The sequence below is a fragment of the Coregonus lavaretus genome (genome assembly GCF_964263955.1).
Source record: "Coregonus lavaretus genome assembly, chromosome: 11".
NCBI classification, from domain to species: domain Eukaryota; kingdom Metazoa; phylum Chordata; class Actinopteri; order Salmoniformes; family Salmonidae; genus Coregonus; species Coregonus lavaretus.
In genome coordinates, this window is record NC_139998.1 from 39,537,025 (window position 1) to 39,562,426 (window position 25,402).

At 43.8% G+C, this 25,402-nt stretch overlaps 1 protein-coding gene across 6 annotated transcripts in view; it reads left to right on the forward strand.

Moving 5' to 3' along the window:
* Positions 1–25,066, forward strand: part of LOC311137143 (NT-3 growth factor receptor-like) — a 294,494-nt gene extending 269,428 nt beyond the window's left edge. For 3 of the 6 annotated variants that reach the window (XM_084171493.1, XM_084171490.1, XM_084171494.1), the window contains exons 13-16: positions 2,395–2,525; positions 16,572–16,777; positions 18,274–18,517; positions 24,934–25,066. In XM_084171493.1, the coding sequence (XP_084027619.1) occupies positions 2,395–2,525; positions 16,572–16,777; positions 18,274–18,517; positions 24,934–25,056 (704 nt within the window). In that variant the 3' untranslated portion in view covers positions 25,057–25,066. Of the gene's footprint in view, positions 1–2,394; positions 2,526–5,978; positions 6,642–16,571; positions 16,778–18,273; positions 19,001–24,933 lie in introns of those variants that run through there. The other 3 variants (XM_084171491.1, XM_084171492.1, XM_084171495.1) reach the window with 3 other exon arrangements.
* Positions 25,067–25,402: the final 336 nt, after the last annotated feature.

Below are 25,402 nucleotides of genomic sequence, written 5' to 3' on the forward strand. Positions count from 1 at the left end.
AGAACTTGCACAATTGGTGGCTGACTAAATACTTTTTTCCCCCACTGTATACCCGTCATTACTATGACAACTAGCGTAGCCATGTCAGCAAATGACTGCTGTCTGAACACACACAAATACGATTTGGTCACTTGTAACTTGCTGTTTGGAAACAGATTTTAAAAACAAAACAGATTTGAGCATTAAGGCCTGCAGTGTGAAAAAGGCTTTAGAGGGAAGTAAATCCCTATCTGATTACATCGCTACTAACCTAAACACTGATTAATACAGGAAGGTTAGGGGACTTTACATCTGAGGACTGGGTCAGGGAACATGCAGATATTGCTTCAGTTTACTGTGGCATCTTCCTATTTTAGTTCCCAACCCAAAGGGTAGTAAAATGAACTTTTTACTCCAGTGAAGATTTGGGTCTATGTGATGTTCACAGCAGAATCTATTACAAAGTACTCAAAGTACAGCCTTTTACTGATAGATTAAAGATTTGGTATGTATTTGACACCTGTGTTTACTCTACTGTACAATTGTGTTTGAACTCAAATATGTTAAACAGAGTTCATATAATGAGAAGTCACTTTTTATGAAAAGTCACCCCCGAAAACAGCAGCATTTGCATAAAGTAATCATCCAGAAGTCAAGTACCAGTGATTGGACTGAATGAAATGCTGTCATTTGTGGTCTACTGGAGAGAGACAGAGACAGAGACAGAGACAGAGACAGAGAGAATTGCTGTGGTAACTATATTCCCAATCAAATACCAACGATTTGCAAACATTTGAAACCAAATCAGCTCTAGTTTGCTCTTCTGTCATTTTCAGCGCAGTGGAGTCAACATCTGCTCTGCCAAAGCAAAGCAGCCTAATTAGGATGAAGACTGTGTCCTGTTCTATCCCAGCTGTGTGCTCTGTGCTGCTGGGCCACACTGAGAGAGATAAGGCCCAGTGAGGGTAAACTCCCTGAATGGGTGCCCTCGCCCACATAAACAGAGAGGTGAATGCACCACAACCGCTGTGGTAATGAGAAAATTAGCCCAAGCTATTTGTAACTTCCTTAATTGCTTTGTGTGGATAGACAGCACACCTTCCAGCATACCCATAGCTACCTGCTAATTGTAAACCTATCACTGTCTTTCTTGGAAATTGAGAAGGCAGAGGATAAAATAAGCAATTACAGAGAACAAAAACAATGATTTATTTCTGGATCCTTATTAAATAAATTTTATCTAATTAGATTACCGATATTTGTGTGGGTTTGCAGATGTAAAAAAAAATCTCAGTCCAGTGCAAACCATTATCAAACATGTTTTTAAGATTACCTATGGTCGCAGTTCAAGCATAAATATTTGCAGCGCTATCATGCTGTTATTAATTTATTATTGCGTTGATTGTGCTCATTGCATTGTAGCTACTATTCTTCTGGTGCTTCATAAGGGAAATGCCTTGTTTGTGCCAACCAATAGTAATACGAGCTCTGTCCATCCAATGCCTCAGTATGTACCTATCTCTCTGCTCTGCCCTAGTCCTGCAGGGGGGATCTGTGGTACCGTACTGGGCTGGTCCTTGGACAGTAGTGGGTATTGGTGTTGGACAGCAGCTCATCCGAACCCTTGTTTTGAGTAAATACCAGCTGCTGCTGTGACTTGCCATATGGAAGCCACACTTCCCCAAGCAGGCAGCTTTCAGCCACTCAGAACAGGTGGAACGCACTGAGATTAAGGACTAATACTGGCTGTAAACTGTGATTTCATCAGAATTTTACCACAGTGTACAGGTTGCAGACAGGTTGCTGACATTTTCCAGGTTTGCTTGGATTATTATGATCACTTTATTTTATTTTTGGAAGGGGAAGGGGTCATTTTGACTTTGAAGCATTGCATCCTACTGGTTGGGAACGGAATTAAACATTTCCTCACTGCAGTTGCTATGGTGTGCAGGTTCTAAGATGTTATATCATTACAGGGCAATGGACATTTTCTAATTGTGGTATATTTATGGATGCTGTAAGTAAGTAACAAACACATGTGTTTTACCCTCACATCTCTTCTAACCCTCTATAGCTCCACAGCAGGTCTTATGGCTGTGTTCTGTATGCCTGTAGCCAATTAATCCAACCTCATCATTAGATCCACTGAGGCTTCATAGCAGGATTTAAGACATACCAGTCCCATCAGTGAACCATCACTGAACACTTGCCCCTAATTCTGTCAGAAACACTGATGGTTTGTTGCTCCTGGAACTGCTGACCACTTAAACCATGTCTCTCTCTCTCTCTCTCTCTCTCTCTCTCTCTCTCTCTCTCTCTCTCTCTCTCTCTCTCTCTCTCTCTCTCTCTCCTCTCTCTCTCTCTCTCTCTCTCTCTCTCTCTCTCACGCTCTGGCCCCCCCATCTCCATCTACAGACGTGCAGCACATAAAACGTCGGGACATCATTCTGAAGCGGGAGCTGGGAGAAGGGGCCTTTGGGAAGGTGTTCCTGGCAGAGTGCTATAACCTCAGCCCCACCAAGGACAAGATGCTGGTGGCTGTCAAGGTAAGAGATGATCTCTCAGTTACACAGGGCCACCTCACTTTCCAGTTACAGCAGACCCCTCACAGAGGTCAGGGCCCCTCAGCGCTCAGTGTCTGAACTGTATTAACTTGATCCTTGAACGTCTCTTGGGGCCACCACACCTGCCATGGGCAGGTGCCTCAACAAGAAGGATTTGGAAACTTGGATCGATAAAAATGTGTTTTTTTGCTGTAGTGTAGATCGATAATCATACTAATGATCATTGAGGTCACTATGAGTACCATGTTGGTTGTCTCATATCAGACTGAGTGTATGAGGCTCCAATATGAGGTGACAGTGCCCCAGTATCTGTGCGTTAGAGATGTCGATGATGAGTATGACGTGTCTCCTCTCTAACGCACAGGCAGCTCAGATTCAAACTCCCATTAGACAGCTCTGCAAGTGTTATGATGTCAAAATATGTTTGTTACTCGCCAAATATGGAGATTCGCTGAGCAACTATCTTAATTTACTCCCTAGCAACCGGAAAAAAATCATATTCGGCACCTCCGATATAAATCACTCATTACTGCCACGCTCAGATCGGAAGTCTACAACAGCTCAGTACATTTGAGGTGCCGAAGAGGCATTTTGTATTTAGACCTTTTTTGGATACTGGGGCAGGGTGACTGCAGCAGCTGACTAATAGGTGAGAACATTTCCCCCTGGAAGTCACGTTCATAGCTATATACCTCATTAGCAGGTTCACTTAACACAATATTAAACATGTTTTACATGCTGTACAGGTCATTATGGCTGACTTCAATATCAACTTTTGTGTCAAGATTTTTTGTGTCACTTTTAGCTAAAGCTTCACTGTTGGAATTAAGCTCAATGGTGCTCAATATGAAATAAAAGGCTAATGAACTGTAGCATTAACTGTATAACAGACTGGTAGCTGGAACAAACAACTATGAGCATTATGTACAACTGGTGGGCATTAACCATCTGGGTTCGCCTCTTCACTAACACACACACACACACACACACACACACATACACACACACACACACACACACACACACTAGTGCTGAGCAATTAACCAAAATATATGTTTAAAAAATTATAATAATCCTCTGAGCCAAGGATATTGATCAAATGAATGGCGTTTTGTCAGGGTCCTTTATAAATATGACTTATTCAGTGATTCCCTTAGCTTTAAAAATAAATAAATGTGGCTGTCATGGGAGGCATGTTAAAATATAGCTGCTTGTTAGTGAGGCTTAAGGGTGATCATAGATCTCCTGATCCTAAATAGGTCTCAGTGGGTTTGATGGCAGCAGTAAGATCTGTCATTCAACCAGGGCCATATGGTGTACCTTGTTACAATGGTACACAGAGAGAATGGAGGCGTTGAATGTTCAGCGATCAATATTTATGTGACTTTAGAGGACTGCTCCTGGATTGCAGTTGGGGCATAATTGAGGTGGTAGCCACCAAACAGCTTGTTTACCTATTATGTTTGTTCACACATTTACAACCCATTATTACAAGGGTATAGATTTTCACAGCTTCAAGGTTAATCAGGTCTATTGGGATTGTGTTTTATCAGCCCTAGTTGATGCAGACACCTGTTTATATCAACATCCATTTTAAAGGCCCAGTGCAGTCAAACTAGATTTTCCTGTGTATTATATATATTTACACCCTATGAGATTGGAATAATACTGTGACATTGTGAAAATTATGATAATGCCCTTTTAGTGTTATTTGAAAAGATCTGCAAAAATGTCAGCCTGTTTTGGTGGGATGGAGTAACATCACCAGGCGGTAAATTAGTTAATAGACCATTAAGAAAGAGAGTTCCAAACCTCTCTGGCAATAACATCTAGTTTTCAGTTTTCCCCTCCCCACTCAGACCACTCCCAGACAGAACTAGCAAAATTCTTGCTTGAGAAATTGCTCTTTGCTAAGAAGCTGTTTTTGTTTCTTTTTGACCATTTTAATTGAAAACAATCTGCCAAGTGCACTGTTGACACTTTTAGGGATGATTTTTCAAGATTTCTTGAACTCGCTTTGATACTTAAAAGAGAATTAGCCTAGATTTGATACAATAACAGAGATCATATACTGTAACTAGATGTGTCTACGGTGCTGCTTATAACTAGTATGTAACACTGATAATATATCTTAAAGGTTTTACAATTAGACTGAAGAACTGGAGGATTATGGTTGAGAAACAGAACATTACAGAAACCGTTTGTAATCTGAAGGAGAGCAGTTTCAATAGTTCAGCATCTGTATCATTGACCAACGGGGTGAAACTAACAAATTAAATATCAACCTCAAGATAGCCGTAACTAAATAATGGTAAACTGATATTGCTTGAATTATGTTGAGGTCAATACAATCTCAAGAGACATAGGCTATATTTCAATAAAAACCACACCACTGCTCTGTCTATATGATTCCCAGAAACTAGAAAGACAAGCTTCTCAAAAAATCCCTAATAAAATGAACTTCTCAACCCCAAACATTGCTTTGGGTTTGCTTATTCATCTATAGACCTATGAATGGCAGCTCACAAAGTTGACTGGAATCGACTCAGTATTGTGGACAATAGGAGAAAGCAAGGTGAATACTGTGGAGGTGGTGTGGCTGGTGTGGGCCTGCATAATGTGAATGGTTGGTTGTGAGGGAGGGTGGCAGAGAGAGTCTTCCTTTCACAGCGAGGTGAAACCCATATGTAGATAGCAGCTGTGTTGGCTGTCAAGAGGAGGAACCAGGTCAAAACAATCACAGTAATGTACTATTAATATTGAGATCAAAATGGGTGTATTGGACCTTTTTAAGTTGTTAGTGCAAAAAGAGATACTGTATTCTCATAAAATATATTTTTTCCAGTTAAAATCATCACAAGATATTGGTAGCTGGTCACATAACATCACTGTGTCAAATCCATCCTGAAACACAGTGGGTCATACTGTCACAATCTCCTTGAAATGAGAAGTGACTGTCAGTAATTGTTGCGCTTAATTTATTACATTTCATGTAAAGATTACGATTGTAACCTCGGGTTCAAATGCAAATTTCACCTCTAACATGACACTGGTTGAGGATATTAAAGTTCAAAGGTCATACAAAGGTACCTAGATCAGCTGCTGGAGGAGGGGTCACACTATGATGGTTGGAGACAAGTGGCACATTCATCACTATTTCCCTCTTGTCACCATCACTCTTCATCAAGGCGCTCATCCATGGAATGATGTTAGCCATGATAGTGTGGAGGGAGCCACAGTGCAGAGGCAGGGGAAAGAGGCCAACCTTACAGAGACAGACTGCAGCTGGAGAAATCAGGCTGTCTGTGAGGGATGTTAGATCATCTCCCAAAATGTTCTACTCCACAGATGCTTTGATTATGAATAATGGAGGCAACACTGAGCTGGCTTTCTTTTGACTTGCTTTTTCTTTCTTCCTTTTCTTCACATCCCCAGTCACCAGAGTGGATCCTATTGAAATAGATGCTGTACAAATATACAGGCCTGTATGCTGTTGTTTTTTAACATTGTAGGTTGTATTTCATGTTAGGTAAGATTGCAACGTAAGCGCCACAGCAACATAGCTACTTATATTTCATCTTATGTTATATATAGGTTATAATGGAATGTCAGAATATATATGTGTAGGTCTACAATTCTAGGACACTACCAGTAAAGCTGTTTTGTCTGTGTGTCGGCTCTCTAGTATGTCCTGTATATTCAGGTGGACTCTGAGGACACAGCACTCCACTGCAGCACAGGGGTCATAAGCATCCGGGAGGATGGGGATGGATGCCTTGCCATCTGTCCATGGGCACTGCCATCCATTCTAATTCCCCTCTGCATTTGTGATATAAGGGAATATCTATATGTGGAATATCTACCCACATGTACATATTACCTCAACTACCTCAACTAGCCAGGTGCCCCCGCACATTGACTCTGCACCGGTACCCCCCTGTATATAGCCTCCCTACTGTTATTTTATTTTACTTCTGCTCTTTTTTTCTCAACACTTTTTGTTGTTGTTGTTTTATTTTACTTTTTTATTAAGAAATAAATGCATTGTTTGTTAAGGGCTGTAAGTAAGCATTTCACGGTAATGTTTACACCTGTTGTATTCGGCGCATGTGGCAAATAAAATTTGATTTGATTTGAATTCAAAATTGTATAAAACATTAGCAAAACCTTGTGATCAACCTTGTGATCAATGATATCTATCATTGTTGAATCATATATCGCCTATATACAGTATATTGCCTATATATAACTATCTGTCAAATAATTTCATACAGTAAGGCAATGTTAATTATATGCAATTAATAGTGTGTTAAGAATGCTATGAATTATTATGTTTTAGCTGTGGTGTTGTTGTTGCGGACTTTACATAAGTGGAGGATTGTATCGTCAACATCTCCGGAAAAAAGTAATTTTAGTTCCGAACTTTAGTTTTAGCTACAAAATAAATAAAACATTTTATGGAAAAGCACCCAGGAGTTACTGCTTGGCAGTCGTCCCAGATGCAATAAGGAGCTAATCCTACCTTTTACAGTTGGTGGATCAGAGGGAGACAAGACATTGAGTGTAAATGCCAACTATTTCATAGGTGGGAATTTAGGAAGGGGGTTTATTTCCAGCCGATAAGCTTGTCGATAATGATACCATAACTCTGAGCCAATATGGTAGGCAACCACAACGTCTAGATCTGGTGAGGCACGCACATCTCTTATCACAGCTCTATAATGAAATGTCAGACTGTGTATATGGGACACATAATGAAGTAAATAACTAAATGATCTGCTTCTGTAAATCTATGAGGTTTGCCAGGTCATTGTGACAACCTGTCAGAGAAATGTTTATTTCATGTTCTGCTCCTCAAATGGGAAGATTACAATGCTTTACCTCCCCTGCTCCATTTATTACCCTGTCTCTGTTCTGTTCGCACCAGCCAGGTTATTGTGTGTGTGTGTGTGTGTGTGTGTGTGTGTGTGTGTGTGTGTGTGTGTGTGTGTGGACGTGTTTAACTATTCTTGTGGGGACCAATTAGTGTTAAGGTTAGAATTATGCTAAGGGTAAAGGTTAGGAGCTAGGGTTAGTTTTAAAGTTAGGAGCTATGTTTAGGTTTAGGGTTAAGGTTAGGTTTTTGGGTTAGGGTTAGTGTAAGAGTACGGGTTAGGGTTAGGGTTCGGTTAGGGGTTAGGGAAAATAGGATTTTGAATGGGACTGAATTGTGTGTTTCCACAAGGTTAGCTATACAAGACTGTGTGTGTGTGTGTGTGTGTGTGTGTGTGTGTGTGTGTGTGTGTGTGTGTGTGTGTGTGTGTGTTTGGATGTTAGTGTTTATCTACGGTTCATTGTTAGGAAGCCCAATTATTAATTTCTTTCTTCAGTTTCTTTGAGAAATATAACTAATCTCCCAGTTATCAAATATTTTCCATTAATTTAGGAGATAAATAAAATAAAATCAAAGTTTATTGGTCTTGTAGACAGATTTGTAGGTGTTATCGCAGGTGCAGCGAAATGCTTATGTTTCTAGCTTCAACAGTGCAGTAATATCTAGCAAAACAATACACACATAATCCCCCACCTCCCCAAAAAATAGAAATTAAGAAATATCAGAAGGAGCAATATCAGAAGGAGCAATGTCAGAGTCCGGAATATATACAGTTGAAGTCGGAAGTTTACATACACCTTAGCCAAATACATTTAAACTCAGTTTTTCACAATTCCTGACATTTAATCTTAGTAACCATTCCCTGTTTTAGGTCAGTTAGGATCACCACTTTATTTTAAGAATGTGAAATGTCAGAATAATAGTAGAGAGAATGATTTATTTAAGCTTTTATTTCTTTCATCACATTCCCAGTGGGTCAGAAGTTTACATACACTCAACTAGTATTTGGTAGCATTGCCTTTAAATTGTTTAACTTGGGTCAAACGTTTCGGGTAGCCTTCCACAAGCTTCCCACAATAAGTTGGGTGAATTTTGGCCCATTCCTCCTGACAGAGCTGGTGTAAATGAGTCAGGTTTGTAGGCCTCCTTGCTCGCACACGCTTTCCCACACATTTTCTATAGGATTGAGGTCAGAGCTTTGTGATGGCCACTCCAATACCTTGACTTTGTTGTCTTTAAGACATTTTGCCACTACTTTGGAAGTATGCTTGGGGTCATTGACCCATTTGCGACCAAGCTTTAACTAGGTCTGGCCATGACCTAAGTGGCCGCAGCAAACTCATTGTGATAATTTTTCCATTTACAGTTGAAGTCGGAAGTTTACATACACCTTAGCCAAATACATAAAAACATTCCATGTCTTAGGTCAGTTAGGATCACCACTTAAGGACTTTGTTGTCCTTAAGCCATTTTGCCACAACTTTGGAAGTATGCTTGGGGTCGTTGTCCATTTGGAAGACCTATTTGAGACCAAGCTTTAACTTCCTGACTGATGTCTTGAGATGTTGCTTCAATATATCCACATAATTTTCCTTCCTCATGATGCCATCTATTTTGTGAAGTGCACCAGTCCCTCCTGCAGCAAAGCACCCCCACAGCATGATGCTGCCACCCCCGTGCTTCACGTTTGGGATGGTATCTCCCGAGTGGCGCAGTGGTCTAAGGCACTAGAGATCCTGGTTTGAATCCAGGCTCTGTCGTAGGAATCCAGAATCCAGGCTCAACCGGGAGACCCATGGGCCGGCGCACAATTGGCCCAGTGTCGTCCAGGGTAGGGGAGGGAATGGCCGGCAGGGATGTGTCACGATCGTCTTGACGAGAAGGAGTAGACCAAGGCGCAGCGTGTGAAACGAACATGACTTTAATTAGTAAAGCACAAGTACAAAACAAAACACGATCGTGAAGTCCACAGTTACACTGACTGAACACGGAACAAAAACCCACAAACACAAGGTGAAAACAGACAGTTTAAATATGGCTCCCAATCAGAGACAACGAGCCAACAGCTGACACTCGTTACCTCTGATTGGGAGTCACTCATCCAAACAAAGAAATACAACCACATAGAACAACCCAACCAAACAGAACACCACGAAACGAACACACCCTGGCTCAACATACAAAGTCCCGGAGCCAGAGCGTGACAGTACCCCCCCCTAAAGGCGCGGACTGCGACAGCGCCTCAAAACCCCAAACAGGGGAGGGCTGGGTGGGCATTTCTCCTCGGAGGCGGCTCCGGCTCCGGGCTTGACCACCACCCTTCCACAATCCCCCCGTAGCGCCCCCGGTCCGGTCTGACCCCGCTGGCTGGATCTGGACCGGACATAGACGGAGCGGATTGCTCAAACTCCGTAGTGGAGTAGCTGACCTGATCAGGCACCGGACTGACGACGCGCACCCCTGACTTGGCGCGTGAGGCAGGAACGAACCGGACCTGGCTGACGATACGCACCCTTGGCTTGGTGCGTGGAGCCGGAACGGACCTCACCAGGCTGACGACTCGCATCCTTGGCTTGGTGCGAGTAGCAGGAATGGGCTGGATCAGGCTGACGACTCGCACCCTTGGCTTGGTGCGAGTAGCAGGAACGAGCTGGACCAGGCCGACGACGCACCCCGTAGGCTTGGTGCGTGGAGCAGGAACAGGCCGGGCTGGGCTGGCGACGCACACCGTAGGCTTAGTGCGTGGAGCAGGAACAGGCCGGGCAGGGCTGGCGACGCACACCATAGGTTTGGTGCGTGGAGCAGGGACAGGCCGGGCCGGGCTGACGACGCACCCCGTAGGCTTGGTGCGTGGAGCAGGAACAGGCCGGGCTGGGCTGTCGACGCACCCCGTAGGCTTGGTGCGTGGAGCAGGAACAGGCCGGGCAGGGCTGTCGACGCACACCGTAGACTTGGTGCGTGGAGCAGGAACAGGCCGGGCAGGGCTGTCGACGCACACCGTAGACTTGGTGCGTGGAGCAGGAACAGGCCGGGCAGGGCTGTCGACGCACACCGTAGACTTGGTGCGTGGAGCAGGAACAGGCCGGGCAGGGCTGTCGACGCACACCGTAGACTTGGTGCGTGGAGCAGGAACAGGCCGGGCAGGGCTGTCGACGCACACCGTAGACTTGGTGCGTGGAGCAGGAACAGGCCGGGCAGGGCTGTCGACGCACACCGTAGACTTGGTGCGTGGAGCAGGAACAGGCCGGGCAGGGCTGTCGACGCACACCGTAGACTTGGTGCGAGGAGCAGGAACGGGCCGGGCAGGACTGGCGACGCACACCGTAGGTTTGATGCGTGGAGCAGGGACAGGCCGGGCTGGGCTGGCGACGCACACCGTAGGTTTGGTGCGTGGAGCAGGGACAGGCCGGACCGTACTGGGAACACACACCACTGGCTTTAAACGGGGATCAGGAACGGGCCGGACCGGACTGGCAATCCACCTCAGTCCCTCTCGCCGTGCCTCTACGACTTCCTTCCCTCCTCTCGCCCAATGGCTCCCGTAACCCGGTGGCCTTCTCTCCTCTTCTCCTATTTCGCCCTGTGGCAGCCTCCTGCTGCCCAGTCGCCCATGCCGTGTGCCCCCCCCTAAAAAATTCTTGGGGGTGCCTCTCGTCCGTCCGACGATGGCACTGCTGACGCCGCTGCTCCTCTCTCGCCAGGGCCTTGATCCTACCCCAAGGTCCCTTGCCCCCGAGCATGTCCTCCCAGGACCACACTTTGCCCACCTGGGCCATCGCCAGCCTCTCCATCTCCTTTCCTGGCGCTTCCTCCCATGACCAGGCTGCCTGCTCCTGGACACGCTGCTTGGTCCTTGTACGGTGGGTTTTTCTGTCACGATCGTCTTGACGAGAAGGAGTAGACCAAGGCGCAGCGTGTGAAACGAACATGACTTTAATTAGTAAAGCACAAGTACAAAACAAAACACGATCGTGAAGTCCACAGTAACACTGACTGAACACGGAACAAAAACCCACAAACACAAGGTGAAAACAGACAGTTTAAATATGGCTCCCAATCAGAGACAACGAGCCAACAGCTGACACTCGTTACCTCTGATTGGGAGTCACTCATCCAAACAAAGAAATACAACCACATAGAACAACCCAACCAAACAGAACACCACGAAACGAACACACCCTGGCTCAACATACAAAGTCCCGGAGCCAGAGCGTGACAGGATGTAGCTCAGTTGGTAGAGCATGGTGTTGCAACGGCAGGGTTGTGGGTTCGATTCCCACGGGGGGCCAGTATGAAAAATAATAAAATAATGTATGCACACACTAACTGTAAGTTGCTCTGGATAAGAGCGTCTGCTAAATGACTAAAATGTAATGTAAATGTAATGTAAAATGTGTTCTTCGGCTTGCAAGCAACCCCCTTTTTCCTCCAAACATAACGATGGTCAGTATGGCCAAACAGTTTTATTTTTGTTTCATCAGACCAGAGGACATTTCTCCAAAAAGTATGATCTTTGTCCCCATGTGCAGTTGCAAACCGTCGTCTGGCTTTTTTATGGCGGTTTTGGAGCAGTGGCTTCTTCCTTGCTGAGCGGCCTTTCAGGTTATGTCGATATAGGACTCGTTTTACTGTGGATATAGATACTTTTGCACCTGTTTCCTGTAGCATCTTCACAAGGTCCTTTGCTGTTGTTCTGGGATTGATTTGCACTTTTCGCACCAAAGTACGTTCATCTCTAGGAGGCAGAACGCCTCTCCTTCCTGAGCGGTATGATGGCTGCGTGGTCCCATGGTGTTTATACTTGCGTACTATTATTTGTACAGATGAACGTGGTACCTTCAGGCGTTTGGAAATTGCTCCCAAGGATGAACCAGACTTGTGTAGGTCTACAAATCTTTTTCTGAGGTCTTGGCTGATTTATTTTGATTTTCCCATAATGTCAAGCAAAGAGACACTGAGTTTGAAAGTAGGCCTTGAAATACATCCACAGGCCACTCCAATACCTCTCCCGAGTGGTGCAGTGGTCTAAGGCACTGCATCGCAGTGCTAGCTGTGCCACTAGAGATCCTGGTTCGAACCCAGGCTCTGTCGTAGCCGGCCACGACCGGGAGACCCATGGGGCGGCGCACAAGTCGTCCAGGGTAGGGGAGGGAATGGCCGGCAGGGATGTAGAGCATGGCGTTTGCAACGCCAGGGTTGTGGGTTCGATTCCCACGGGGGGCCAGTATGAGAAAAAAAAAACATTAAAAAAAAAAAAACATTAAAAAAAGATAAGAGCGTCTGCTAAATGACTAAAATGTAATGTACACCTCAAATTATGTCAATTAGCTGGAATTTTCCAAGCTGTTTAAAGGCACAGTCAACTTAGTGTATGTAAACTTCTGACCCACTGGAATTGTGATACAGTGAATTATAAGTGAAATAATCTGTCTGTAAACAATTGTTGGAAAAATTACTTGTGTCATGCACAAAGTAGATGTCCTAACCAACTTGCCAAAACTATATTTTGTTAACAAGAAAATTAGTGGTTGAAAAACAAGTTTTAATGACTCCAACCTAAGTGTATGTAAACCTCAGACTCAACTGTATATACACTGCTCAAAAAAATAAAGGGAACACTTAAACAACACAATGTAACTCCAAGTCAATCACACTTCTGTGAAATCAAACTGTCCACTTAGGAAGCAACACTGATTGACAATACATTTCACATGCTGTTGTGCAAATGGAATAGACAACTTGTGGAAATTATAGGCAATTAGCAAGACACCCCCAATAAAGGACTGGTTTTGCAGGTGGTGACCACAGACCACTTCTCAGTTCCTATGCTTCCTGGCTGATGTTTTGGTCACTTTTGAATGCTGGCGGTGGTTTCACTCTAGTGGTAGCATGAGACGGAGTCTACAACCCACACAAGTGGCTCAGGTAGTGCAGCTCATCCAGGATGGCACATCAATGCGAGCTGTGGCAAGAAGGTTTGCTGTGTCTGTCAGCGTAGTGTCCAGAGCATGGAGGCGCTACCAGGAGACAGGCCAGTACATCAGGAGACATGGAGGAGGCCGTAGGAGGGCAACAACCCAGCAGCAGGACTGCTACCTCCGCCTTTGTGCAAGGAGGAGCAGGATGAGCACTGCCAGAGCCCTGCAAAATGACCTCCAGCAGGCCACAAATGTGCATGTGTCTGCTCAAACGGTCAGAAACAGACTCCATGAGGGTGGTATGAGAGCCCGACGTCCACAGGTGGGGGTTGTGCTTACAGCCCAACACCGTGCAGGACATTTGGCATTTGCCAGAGAACACCAAGATTGGCAAATTCGCCACTGGCGCCCTGTGCTCTTCAAAGTTGAAAACATTTCACACTGAGCACGTGACAGACGTGACAGAGTCTGGAGACGCCGTGGAGAACGTTCTGCTGCCTGCAACATCCTCCAGCATGACCGGTTTGGCGGTGGGTCAGTCATGGTGTGGGGTGGCATTTCTTTGGGGGGCCGCACAGCCCTCCATGTGCTCGCCAGAGGTAGCCTGACTGCCATTAGGTACCGAGATGAGATCCTCAGATCCCTTGTGAGACCATATGCTGGTGCGGTTGGTCCTGGGTTCCTCCTAATGCAAGACAATGCTGGACTTCATGTGGCTAGAGTGTGTCAGCAGTTCCTGCAAGAGGAAGGCATTGATGCTATGGACTGGCCTGCCCGTTCCCCAGACCTGAATCCAATTGAGCACATCTGGGACATCATGTCTCGCTCCATCCACCAACGCCACGTTGCACCACAGACAGTCCAGGAGTTGGTGGATGCTTTAGTCCAGGTCTGGGAGGCGATCCCTCAGGAGACCATCCGCCACCTCATCAGGAGCATGCCCAGGCGTTTTAGGGAGGTCATACAGGCACATGGAGGCCACACACACTACTGAGCCTCATTTTGACTTGTTTTAAGGACATTACATCAAAGTTGGATCAGCCTGTAGTGTGGTTTTCCACTTTAATTTTGAGGGTGACTCCAAATCCAGACCTCCATGGGTTGATACATTTGATTTCCATTGATCATTTTTGTGTGATTTTGTTGTCAGCACATTCAACTATGTAAAGAAAAAAGTATTTAATAAGATTATTTCATTCATTCAGATCTAGGATGTGTTATTTTAGTGTTCCCTTAATTTTTTTGAGCAGTGTATATATATATATATATATATATATATATATATATATATATATATATATATATATATATATATATATATACAGTGGGGAGGACAAGTATTTGATACACTGCCGATTTTGCAGGTTTTCCTACTTACAAAGCATGTAGAGGTCTGTCATTTTTATCATAGGTACACTTCAACTGTGAGAGACGGAATCTAAAACAAAAATCCAGAAAATCACATTGTATGATTTTTAAGTAATTAATTTGCATTTTATTGCATGACATAAGTATTTGATACATCAGAAAAGCAGAACTTAATATTTGGTACAGAAACCTTTTTTTGCAATTACAGAGATCATACGTTTCCTGTAGGTCTTGACCAGGTTTGCACACACTGCAGCAGGGATTTTGGCCCATTCCTCCATACAGACCTTCTCCAGATCCTTCAGGTTTCGGGGCTGTCGCTGGGCAATACGGACTTTCAGCTCCCTCCAAAGATTTTCTATTGGGTTCAGGTCTGGAGACTGGCTAGGCCACTCCAGGACCTTGAGATGCTTCTTACGGAGCCACTCCTTAGTTGCCCTGGCTGTGTGTTTCGGGTCGTTGTCATGCTGGAAGACCCAGCCACGACCCATCTTCAATGCTCTTACTGAGGGAAGGAGATTGTTGGCCAAGATCTCGCAACACATGGCCCCATCCATCCTCCCCTCAATACGGTGCAGTCGTCCTGTCCCCTTTGCAGAAAAGGTGCAGTCGTCCCCAAGAACACAGTGGCCTCCATCAGTCTTAAATGGAAGAAGTTTGGAACCACCAATACTCTTCCTAGAGCTGGCTGCCTGGCCAAACTGAGCAATCGGGGGAGAAGGGCCTTGGTCAGGGAGGTGACCAAGAACCATATGGTCACTCTGACAGAGCTCTAGAGTTCCTCTGTGGAGATGGGAGAACCTTCCAGAAGGACAACCATCTCTCCACCAATCAGGCCTTTATGGTAGAGTGGCCAGACGGAAGCCACTCCTCAGTAAAAGGCACATGACATCCCGCTTGGAGTTTGCCAGAAGGCATCTAAAGACTCTCAGACCATGAGAAACAAGATGATCTGGTCTAATGAAACCAATAATGAACTCTTTGGCCTGAATGCCAAGCGTCACTTCTGGAGGAAACCTTGCACCATCCCTACGGTGAAGCATGGTGAAGGCAACATCATGCTGTGTGGATGTTTTTCAGCAGCAGGGACTGGGAGACTAGTCAGGATCGAGGAAAAGATTAATGGAGCAAAGTACAGAGAGATCCTTGATGAAAACCTGCTCCAGAGCGCTCCGGACCTCAGACTGAGGCGAAGGTTCACCTTCCAACAGGACAACGACCCTAAGCACACAGCAACGCAGGAGTGGCTTCAGGACAAATCTCTGAATGTCCTTGAGTGGCCCAGCCAGAGCCCGGACTTGAACCCGATCGAACATCTCTGGAGAGACCTGAAAATAGCTGTGCAGCAACGCTCCCCATCCAACCTGACAGAGCTTGAGAGGATCTGCAGAGAAGAATGGGAGAAACCCCCCAAATACAGGTGTGCCAAGCTTGTAGCGTCATACCCAAGAAGACTCTAGGCTGTAATCGCTGCCAAAGGTGCTTCAACAAAGTACTGAGTAAATGGTCTGCAAATGTGATATTTATTTTAATAAATTAGCTAAAATGTCTAAAAACCTGTTTTTGCTTTGTCATTATGGAGTATTGTGTGTAGATTGATGAGGGAAAAAATACAATTCAATCAGTTTTAGAATAAGGTTGTAACCTAACAAAATGTGGAAAAAGTCAAGGGGTCTGAATAATTTCCGAATGCACTGTATGTACATAGGGCACTAGCAGTCTCTAAAGTGCAGGGTAGAATACCGGATGGTAGCCGGCTAGTGACAATGTCTAAGGTCACTTTTCCTCTCTATATCCACAGTCTAATAATGTTGTTGTAACAGTATCATACTTTGCTAAGCAGTTAAAATAAACCCTTGTACTCCTCAGACCCTGAAGGACTCCACCCTTGTATTTTCTCAGACCCTGAAAGACCCCACCCTTGCAGCGAGAAAAGATTTCCAGAGGGAGGCGGAACTATTGACCAACCTGCAGCACGAGCACATTGTCAAGTTCTACGGTGTGTGTGTGGATGGAGACCCCCTTATCATGGTCTTTGAGTACATGAAGCACGGAGACCTCAATAAGTTCCTCAGGTAAGCTGTGTAAACTAAATGCACAATAAGATGCACAATAATATGTGCTCAACTCTTACTAAGTTCAGTAAATTAGTATTTGGGTGCTGTAGCCCAGGAGTAATACAAGCTGCCAACTGAGAAATACTTTTCTGGTGTGTGTTGGTGGAAGTTAAAGTTTACTCAGCTGAATAAAGCAGCAAATTGTGTAGGAAAAGTAAGACGTGCTCAACTCTTGCTCAGTTCTGTCTTTGGGTGCTGTAGCCCAGGAGTACAAGCTGTCAACTGAGAAACAGACTTTTCTGATATGTGCTGTTGGAATTGCTAAGTTTACTCAGTTGAATAAAGCAGAGACGTGTGGGATAAGCAAGACGTGCTCAACTCTTATGTCTATAAATGTGTCTTTGGTGTAGCCTATGAGTTATAAAAGCTGTCAACTGAGAAACATACTTTATATATCTAAAATGTAAAATGTAAATATATGTGTTTTTGGAATTGTGGAATTTACTCAGCTTAATTGAGACGTGTGTGGAAGCATCTCCCCCTGTTTACCAACCACACAATGTCTGTAGACTCAACAATTAATGGCAGGCTGACTGCACCCCACTAATGATTTACTGGTCCACAGTACGCTAACCTGAATAATTATCCTCAGTATTAGAGTTAACGTCATACAATAAATCCTTTGGCCAGCAATATAATAGATGTGATCATTTCCAAAGATGAAACCAGTTCCTGTCTATTTCCTAATAAGTTCTAAATGTAGTGTAGTAGATCGGCCACAACCCTGCAGTTTCACTGCAAGCATCAGGCTGTGATTGATGGATTGCTTCCCCTCAGAGGAATGTTGTAGCGTACAAGAAACAGGAGGGGTAATAAAATGTTTGTGTTGTTTTCCACTAGACCTGTCACCCAGTACCAGCAGCAGCGACTTCCTATTCGCTACACTGTAGATTAAGTAGAGATAACCTGTTTGTGTAAAACCACAAAACGCTGTGTGTAATGGCAGTCTGCTGACTGAGCCTCCACGGACTAGGGAAACTGTGACTCAGAATTCAAATGAGATGGCTGATCTCCTTTTTGATTGGATGTTATTGAGCCCCTGGATGCTTGGCAGTGGCAGGGAACAGTGGTGCTCAATAGCAGAGGCAGAGCAGGCAGACGTCTATTGCTTGCTGATGGCTTTATAGATGCAAATGTCATGACAGTTATAGCATATCTATTCAATTGTTCTGCATTCATTCATACAGAGGAGCTCTTGTTGGTTTTGCACATAGAGGCCCTGGTACAGTAATGATATGGCCCATGTTCCTGTTTCAATTAAAGGTTGAATGTAAAACACCATGCATCTAATGTCTAATCCATTACAACTGAAGAACATACCACTGTCATATGCTATGCAGAGTTATAATCCATTATAAAATGTAATGTGGAGTAAGAATATGGTGATTGAGATAAGATTCCCCCTCCCTCCTGCCCGCCCTCCCTGCCTCCCTCCCTTATTTCCCCATCCACAGAGCTCATGGGCCTGATGCGTTGATCCTGGTTGACGGACAGTCGCTGCAGACCAATGGGGAGCTGGGCCTGTCTCAGACGCTGCACATTGCCACTCAGATCGCCGCGGGGATGATGTACCTGGCCTCCCAGCACTTTGTGCACCGTGATTTAGCCACTCGGAACTGCCTGGTAGGAAATGGCCTGCTGGTGAAGATTGGTGACTTTGGAATGTCCAGGGACATCTACAGCACGGACTACTACCGGGTAAGCACCTATGTATGTTGCATAATAAAATATTTGTTCCATATTATTCATGTATTGTAAGTACCTTCATAATCAAGCTAATCTAAGGATGTCTTTCGGTGACAACCTCAGTGTTTTTGCTTTAGAGAACAGGTGGTGTTTTGACACAGTAGCTGGATGGTGTAGTGTTCACCCTGCATTCACCTGCTTTCCTCATGATTATGTGTTATCTTTTCCTTTATTGATGCCTGAACTCTTTACCTTTACTAACGCCAGGAAATGTACAAGAAAAGTGATGCATGCTCAGTATTCACCCCCTTTGGCATTTTTCCTATTATGTTGCCTTACAACCTAGAATTAAAATGGATTTTTTGGGGGTTTGTATCATTTGATTTACACAACATGCCTACCACTTTGAAGATGCAACATATTTTTTCATTGTGAAACAAACAAGAAATAAGACAAAAAAAACAGAACTTGAGCGTGCATAACTATTCACCCCCCCCCCCCCCCCCCCAAAGTCAATACTTTGTAGAGCCACCTTTTGCATCAATTACAGCTGCAAGTCTCTTGGGGTATGTCTCTATAAGCTTGGCACATCTAGCCACTGGGATTTTTGCCCATTCTTCAAGGCAAAACTGCTCCAGCTCCTTCAAGTTGGATGGGTTCCGCTGGTGTACAGCAAACTTTAAGTCATACCACAGATTCTCAATTGGATTGAGGTCTGGGCTTTGACTAGGCCATTCCAAGACATTTAAATGTTCCCCTTAAACCACTCGAGTTTTGCTTTAGCAGTATGCTTAGGGTCATTGTCATGCTGGAAGGTGAACCTCCGTCCCAGTCTCAAATCTCTGGAAGACTGAAACAGGTTTCCCTCAAGAATTTCCCTGTATTTAGCACCATCCATCATTCCTTCAATTCTGACCAGTTTCCAAGTCCCTGCCGATGAAAAACATCCCCACAGCATGATGCTGCCACCACCATGCTTCACTGTGGGGATGATGTTCTCGGGGTGATGAGAGGTGTTGGGTTTGCACCAGACATAGCGTTTTCCTTGAAGGACAAAAAGCTCAATTTTAGTCTAATCTAATCAGAGTACCTTCTTCCATATGTTTGGGGAGTCTCCCACGTGCCTTTTGGCGAACACCAAACGTTTTTCTTATTTTTTTTCTTTAAGCAATGGCTTTTTTCTGGCCACTCTTCCATAAAGCCCAGCTCTGTTGAGTGTACGGCTTAATGTGGTCCTATTGACAGATACTCCAATCACCGCTGTGGAGCTTTGCAGCTCCTTCAGGGTTATCTTTGGTCTCTTTGTTGCCTCTCTGATTAATGCTCTCCTTGCCTGGTCCTTGAGTTTTGGTGGGCGGCCCTCTCTTGGCAGGTTTATTGTGGTGCCATATTCTTTCCATTTTTTTATAATGGATTTAATGGAGCTCCGTGTGATGTTCAAAGTTTCTGATATTTTTTTATTACACAACCCTGATCTGTACTTCTCCACAACTTTGTCCCTGTTCTGTTTGGAGAGCTCCTTTGTCTTCATGGTGCCGCTTGCTTGGTGGTGCCCCTTGCTTAGTGGTGTTGCAGACTCTGGGGCATTTCAGAACAGGTGTATATATACTGAGATCATGTGACAGATCATGTGACACTTAGCTTGCACACAGGTGGACTTTATTTAACTAATTATGTGACTTCTGAAGGTAATTGGTTGCACCAGATCTTATTTAGGGGCTTTATAGCAAAGGGGGTGAATACATATGCACGCACCACTTTTCCGTTATTTATTTTTTATAATTTTTTGATTCAAGTTATTTTTTTCATTTCATTTCACCAATTTGGACTATTTTGTGTATGTCCATTACATGAAATCCAAATAAAAATCAATTTAAATTACAGGTTGTAATGCAACAAAATATGAAAAAAACGCCAATGGGGATGAATACTTTTACAAGACACTGTAATGATGTCTATTGGGTCGTTCTACGAATAGAGTGCCTTTTGTGTCCCTTTGATATTTTATGTAGAATTTATCCACCAATATTTAATTTTAAAAGCCTGTTATATTAAAGGAAGTGTCCTTTAATATAGACAACATGGAAAATTCAATAATTCAGATTTTTTATATGACTTGCCCATAGATAGTTAGTCTAGAAATGTTTCAACAATTTCAATTGTTTTGTGAAGCTTGTTTTCCATTGACACCATACACAACAAGCTTCTATTCCTCCTGTCATAATTGGATTTATGGCTGATTTAAGATGAAAATGTTACAGTCAACCATGTTACTTTATTTGGCACATAGCAGACACTTACTATAGTCCTTTTTTTATTTAACCTCTTGAGAAGGGAAAACATGTTTTTTATTAAGTTGAAAGTGTGCTCTTTATGACAGAATGTTAAAATTAGGTGAACTTCACCAAGTTACACTACCCAAAAGGTACTCAATTGGTGTAATGACCCTATTATTAAACATGTATCAGGTGTAGGGCAGAACCATTCTTGCTGTATTCTTTTGCATTCTTGTCTTGGAGACACGGTGACCAGACTGAATATAGAGCTCTTATCCAAGTTGATAAGGGAGTTGCTGAAGCTGTGCTGGCATCACAAAGGGATTATTACTGTGGTACATCGGATTTTCACTAGATACAGTCTGTAATTGCCATTGTGGAAAATATGTTACATTTGCAATAAATGTAAAATAGTCCATTGAGTCGCCTCCCACTTAATGTATTCTGCAGGCTACTTTTCCTAAGTGGTACCTCTAATGGCTGATTTCTCTTTACAACAAGCAGCTCAGTAAAATGTATCAATAAGGTGTCTAGGAGACCAGGAAGTGATGTAAATTAAGGCACTGTGCTTGACTTTCACTGTGCAATTACTGTTCCAACCGCTTCTGCTCTTTACTGCAACAGCTTTCATGTTGCTTTTCTCCTTTTAGATACTAACACGAGTAAGTTATAGTAAGAAAATAAAATCAGAGAAAAGTGATGTGATCTGAAAGATTAGTTTTATTTTCATCGGCATACAGGTACAGATGGTAATTAGTGGAGTAGCCTGTGAGAGAGAGATGTCTGATTCACCAACAGACTACTAACAGGTCTGCTGGACTGCTCCCTATTGGTATGTTGGTCTGAAAATGAACTGTGGGCCTTGGCCATTTTAGGCCTGGGCATCTCTGCCAGAACAGACCTGCTGTATGGTCCACTGACAGAGAGATAAGAGGTCGTAACTGCATTGGACACATTCCCTTTTGTTGAGTGATTATAAATTGGGGCGGCAGCCAGCAACACATCTCCCTGACACTGCTCACATATTGACGTCCGCTCCTCTCCTCTCCTCAAGGAGAACCAAGAAAACTGCCCTCCAGGGATATGACACAGTAAGCAAGAGCACGGTCTGAGCTGGGTTCTCACAGGCAGCATATCTGATAGCCCCCATCTGTATAATGAAAGTGATGCCTGGGCTCCCCAATGACAAATTAGCTGTTGGTTCTCAGTCTGCAGGCATGTGACTGTGTTTGTGAACTAAGGAGTGGACAATGAAAACTTGATATCACATCATAGAGGAATGCATTTTGTATTATATTGTATAATCATACAGAATCAATTCTGAATACCTGGTCACTGAATAACTAACTATACTGGGTCTGTAATTACATTACACCCCCTCAACAGCCACTGTTGGCAAGCTGCAATGTTAATCCAACAATCCAATGATATTGTTCCAAGTAAGGAAAGGTATATACAGTGAGGGAAAGAAGTATTTGATCCCCTGCTGATTTTGTACGTTTGCCCACTGACAAAGACATGATCAGTCTATAATTTTAATGGTAGGTTTATTTGAACAGTGAGAGACAGAATAACAACAAAAAAATCCAGACAAACGCATGTCAAAAATGTTATACATTGATTTTTCATTTTAATGAGGGAAATAAGTATTTGACCCCTCTGCAAAACATGACTTAGTACTTGGTGGCAAAACCCTTGTTGGCAATCACCGAGGTCAGACGTTTCTTGTAGTTGGCCACCAGGTTTGCACACATCTCAGGAGGGATTTTGTCCCACTCCTCTTTGCAGATCTTCTCCAACACGAACCTTCAGCTCCCTCCACAGATTTTCTATGGGATTAAGGTCTGGAGACTGGCTAGGCCACTCCAGGACCTTAATGTGCTTCTTCTTGAGCCACTCCTTTGTTGCCTCGGCCGTGTGTTTTGGGTCATTGTCATGCTGGAATACCCATCCACGACCCATTTTCAATGCCCTGGCTGAGGGAAGGAGGTTCTCACCCAAGATTTGACGGTACATGTCCCCGTCCATCGTCCCTTTGATGCAATGAAGTTGTCCTGTCCCCTTAGCAGAAAAACACCCCCAAAGCATAATGTTTCCACCTCCATGTTTGATGGTGGGGATGGTGTTCTTGGGGTCATAGGCAGCATTCCTCCTCCTCCAAACACGGTGAGTTGAGTTGATGCCAAAGAGCTCGAATTTGGTCTCATCTGACCACAACACTTTCACCCAGTTCTCCTCTGAATCATTCAGATGTTCATTGGCAAACTTCAGAGGGCCTGTATATGTGCTTTCTTGAGCAGGGGGACCTTGCGGGCGCTGCAGGATTTCAGTCCTTCACGGCGTAGTGTGTTACCAATTGTTTTCTTGGTGACTATGGTCCCAGCTGCCTTGAGCTCATTGACAAGATCCTCCCGTGTAGTTCTGTGCTGATTCCTCACCATTCTCATAATCATTGCAACTCCACGAGGTGAGATCTTGCATGGAGCCCCAGGCCGAGGGAGATTGACAGTTCTTTTGTGTTTCTTCCATTTGCAAATAATCGCACCAACTGTTGTCACCTTCTCACCAAGCTGCTTGGCGATGGTCTTGTAACCCATTCCAGCCTTGTGTAGGTCTACAATCTTGTCCCTGACATCCTTGAAGAGTTCTTTGGTCTTGGCCATGGTGGAGAGTTTGGAATCTGAATGATTGATTGCTTCTGTGGACAGGTGTCTTTTATACAGGTAACAAGCTGAGATTAGGAGCACTCCCTTTAAGAGTGTGCTCCTAATCTCAGCTCATTACCTGTATAAAAGACATCTGGGAGCCAGAAATCTTTCTGATTGAGAGGGGGTCAAATACTTATTTCCCTCATTAAAATGCAAATCAATTTATAAAATTTTTGACATGCGTTTTTCTGGGTTTTTGTTGTTGTTATTCTGTCTCTCACTGTTCAAATAAACCTACCATTAAAATTATAGACTGATCATTTCTTTGTCAGTGGGCAAACGTACAAAATCAGCAGGGGATCAAATACCTCACTGTAGCAGCTCTGTTATTATGCTTAATCTGCCTTTAGACTAACAACAACATGGATGGACAATATTGAAAATGTATTGACGGTTGCTTCAATCAATGCATATGTTATCGTCAGTCTATGAGTGTACAAATTAGCTATATTTAAATGTCTCTCTATATGCTAGTTCTGCTATGCTTTGAGATTGTGGTGGAGTTTTTGTCGTCACCCTGACAGTTTTAATTTTGCTCCAAGGGAAGCCCACACTCTGATTTATATGCTTCCACGGTCCGCCGTTCAACCCCAGACTGAATTGAGGGCGGTGCTTGCCAGGGAGAAGCCATTAAGATTAATTGAAATTCAATCAATTCATTTAATCTCCCAACACACACAAACACATAAACAAGTTCACAAATACTCTGACTACGAGAAGCAGACCCAGTCCCCTAAGACAGACAGAGCTAGCGTAACAAACACAAATCTGTCTTCCTATGAATATTTCAAATATCATAGCACCGTGGTAAGTTTTCAAAAACGGTATGTGAATTTGTATCATCCTCCTGTTCTCCTATCTCTATGTTGTGGACACCAGCCTGCATTATGGAGCGGTGTACCTGCTCATGTAGTGCTACCAACATTAGTCTGGTGAGGAACAATCTGTCCACATAAAGAAGTCAATGAATGGAAAGGGTGTCAGGTCATTGCAGCAGGGAAACCAATTCACTTCAGAGACCCTTACAAATGTAGTATGAAGGAGAAGTCTTAGGTAATTCCCCGGGCATTCCGACATGTTCCCTGTCAAGTACTGATTATGAGGTAGGGCTGGGGTTGAATCAGGAGATGGGATAGTAGGGTAGAGCTATGGCGAAGGTGATGTTTCAAGGTAAGACAATTTAAGTTGATGTTACAGTGAACATTAGGGTTGTAGTGTGTGTATTGTATGATAGACAAATATCCCTTTCCCTAATAGTCCTGGAATGCATTAAAACTCTTAGACCTGCTTTGGCTTCACATTCTACTATTGGATACCCTTTTCTGCACAGTACGGACACACATTTTAAATCTGCATCCCCCTTATTTATAATTAGATGTGGTTCATTTATATGATTGAACATGAATACATTTGATTTTTGAAACAGCCTTTTTTCTCTTTTCAGCTTGGGAGAAGATCAGTAGAGTGTGGTAGTGGCGTTAGGGTTCCATATTCACACAGGCTTTATGAGACGTGGTCCAGCAGACATTTTACCATAATCTCATTAATAAACCTTCATAAATCTTAAAAAAGGAGAGCAGGCGTACGAGGAGGAGGAGGAGGAGGAGGAGGAGGAGGAGGGGGAGAAGGAAGGGGTGAGTATGATGGAGATGTAAAACGGAACAACTTATTATAATGTTCAGCAGGCCAAATTTAACAAAGATAAACCAACAATACATAATCACCAGAAGGAAATTGACGCTATAATATACTGTTATTATCGATGGCAAACATGGTAGACTGATCCTTTATAGCTACAGTGTCAGTAATGTGGGAATGTAATGTAATGTTAACTTATTTGTATTCACATGCTCAGTCAATACCTTGACCCATAGTTAGTTCAGTGCTAATGAGCTCTGTAATTAATATGCAGC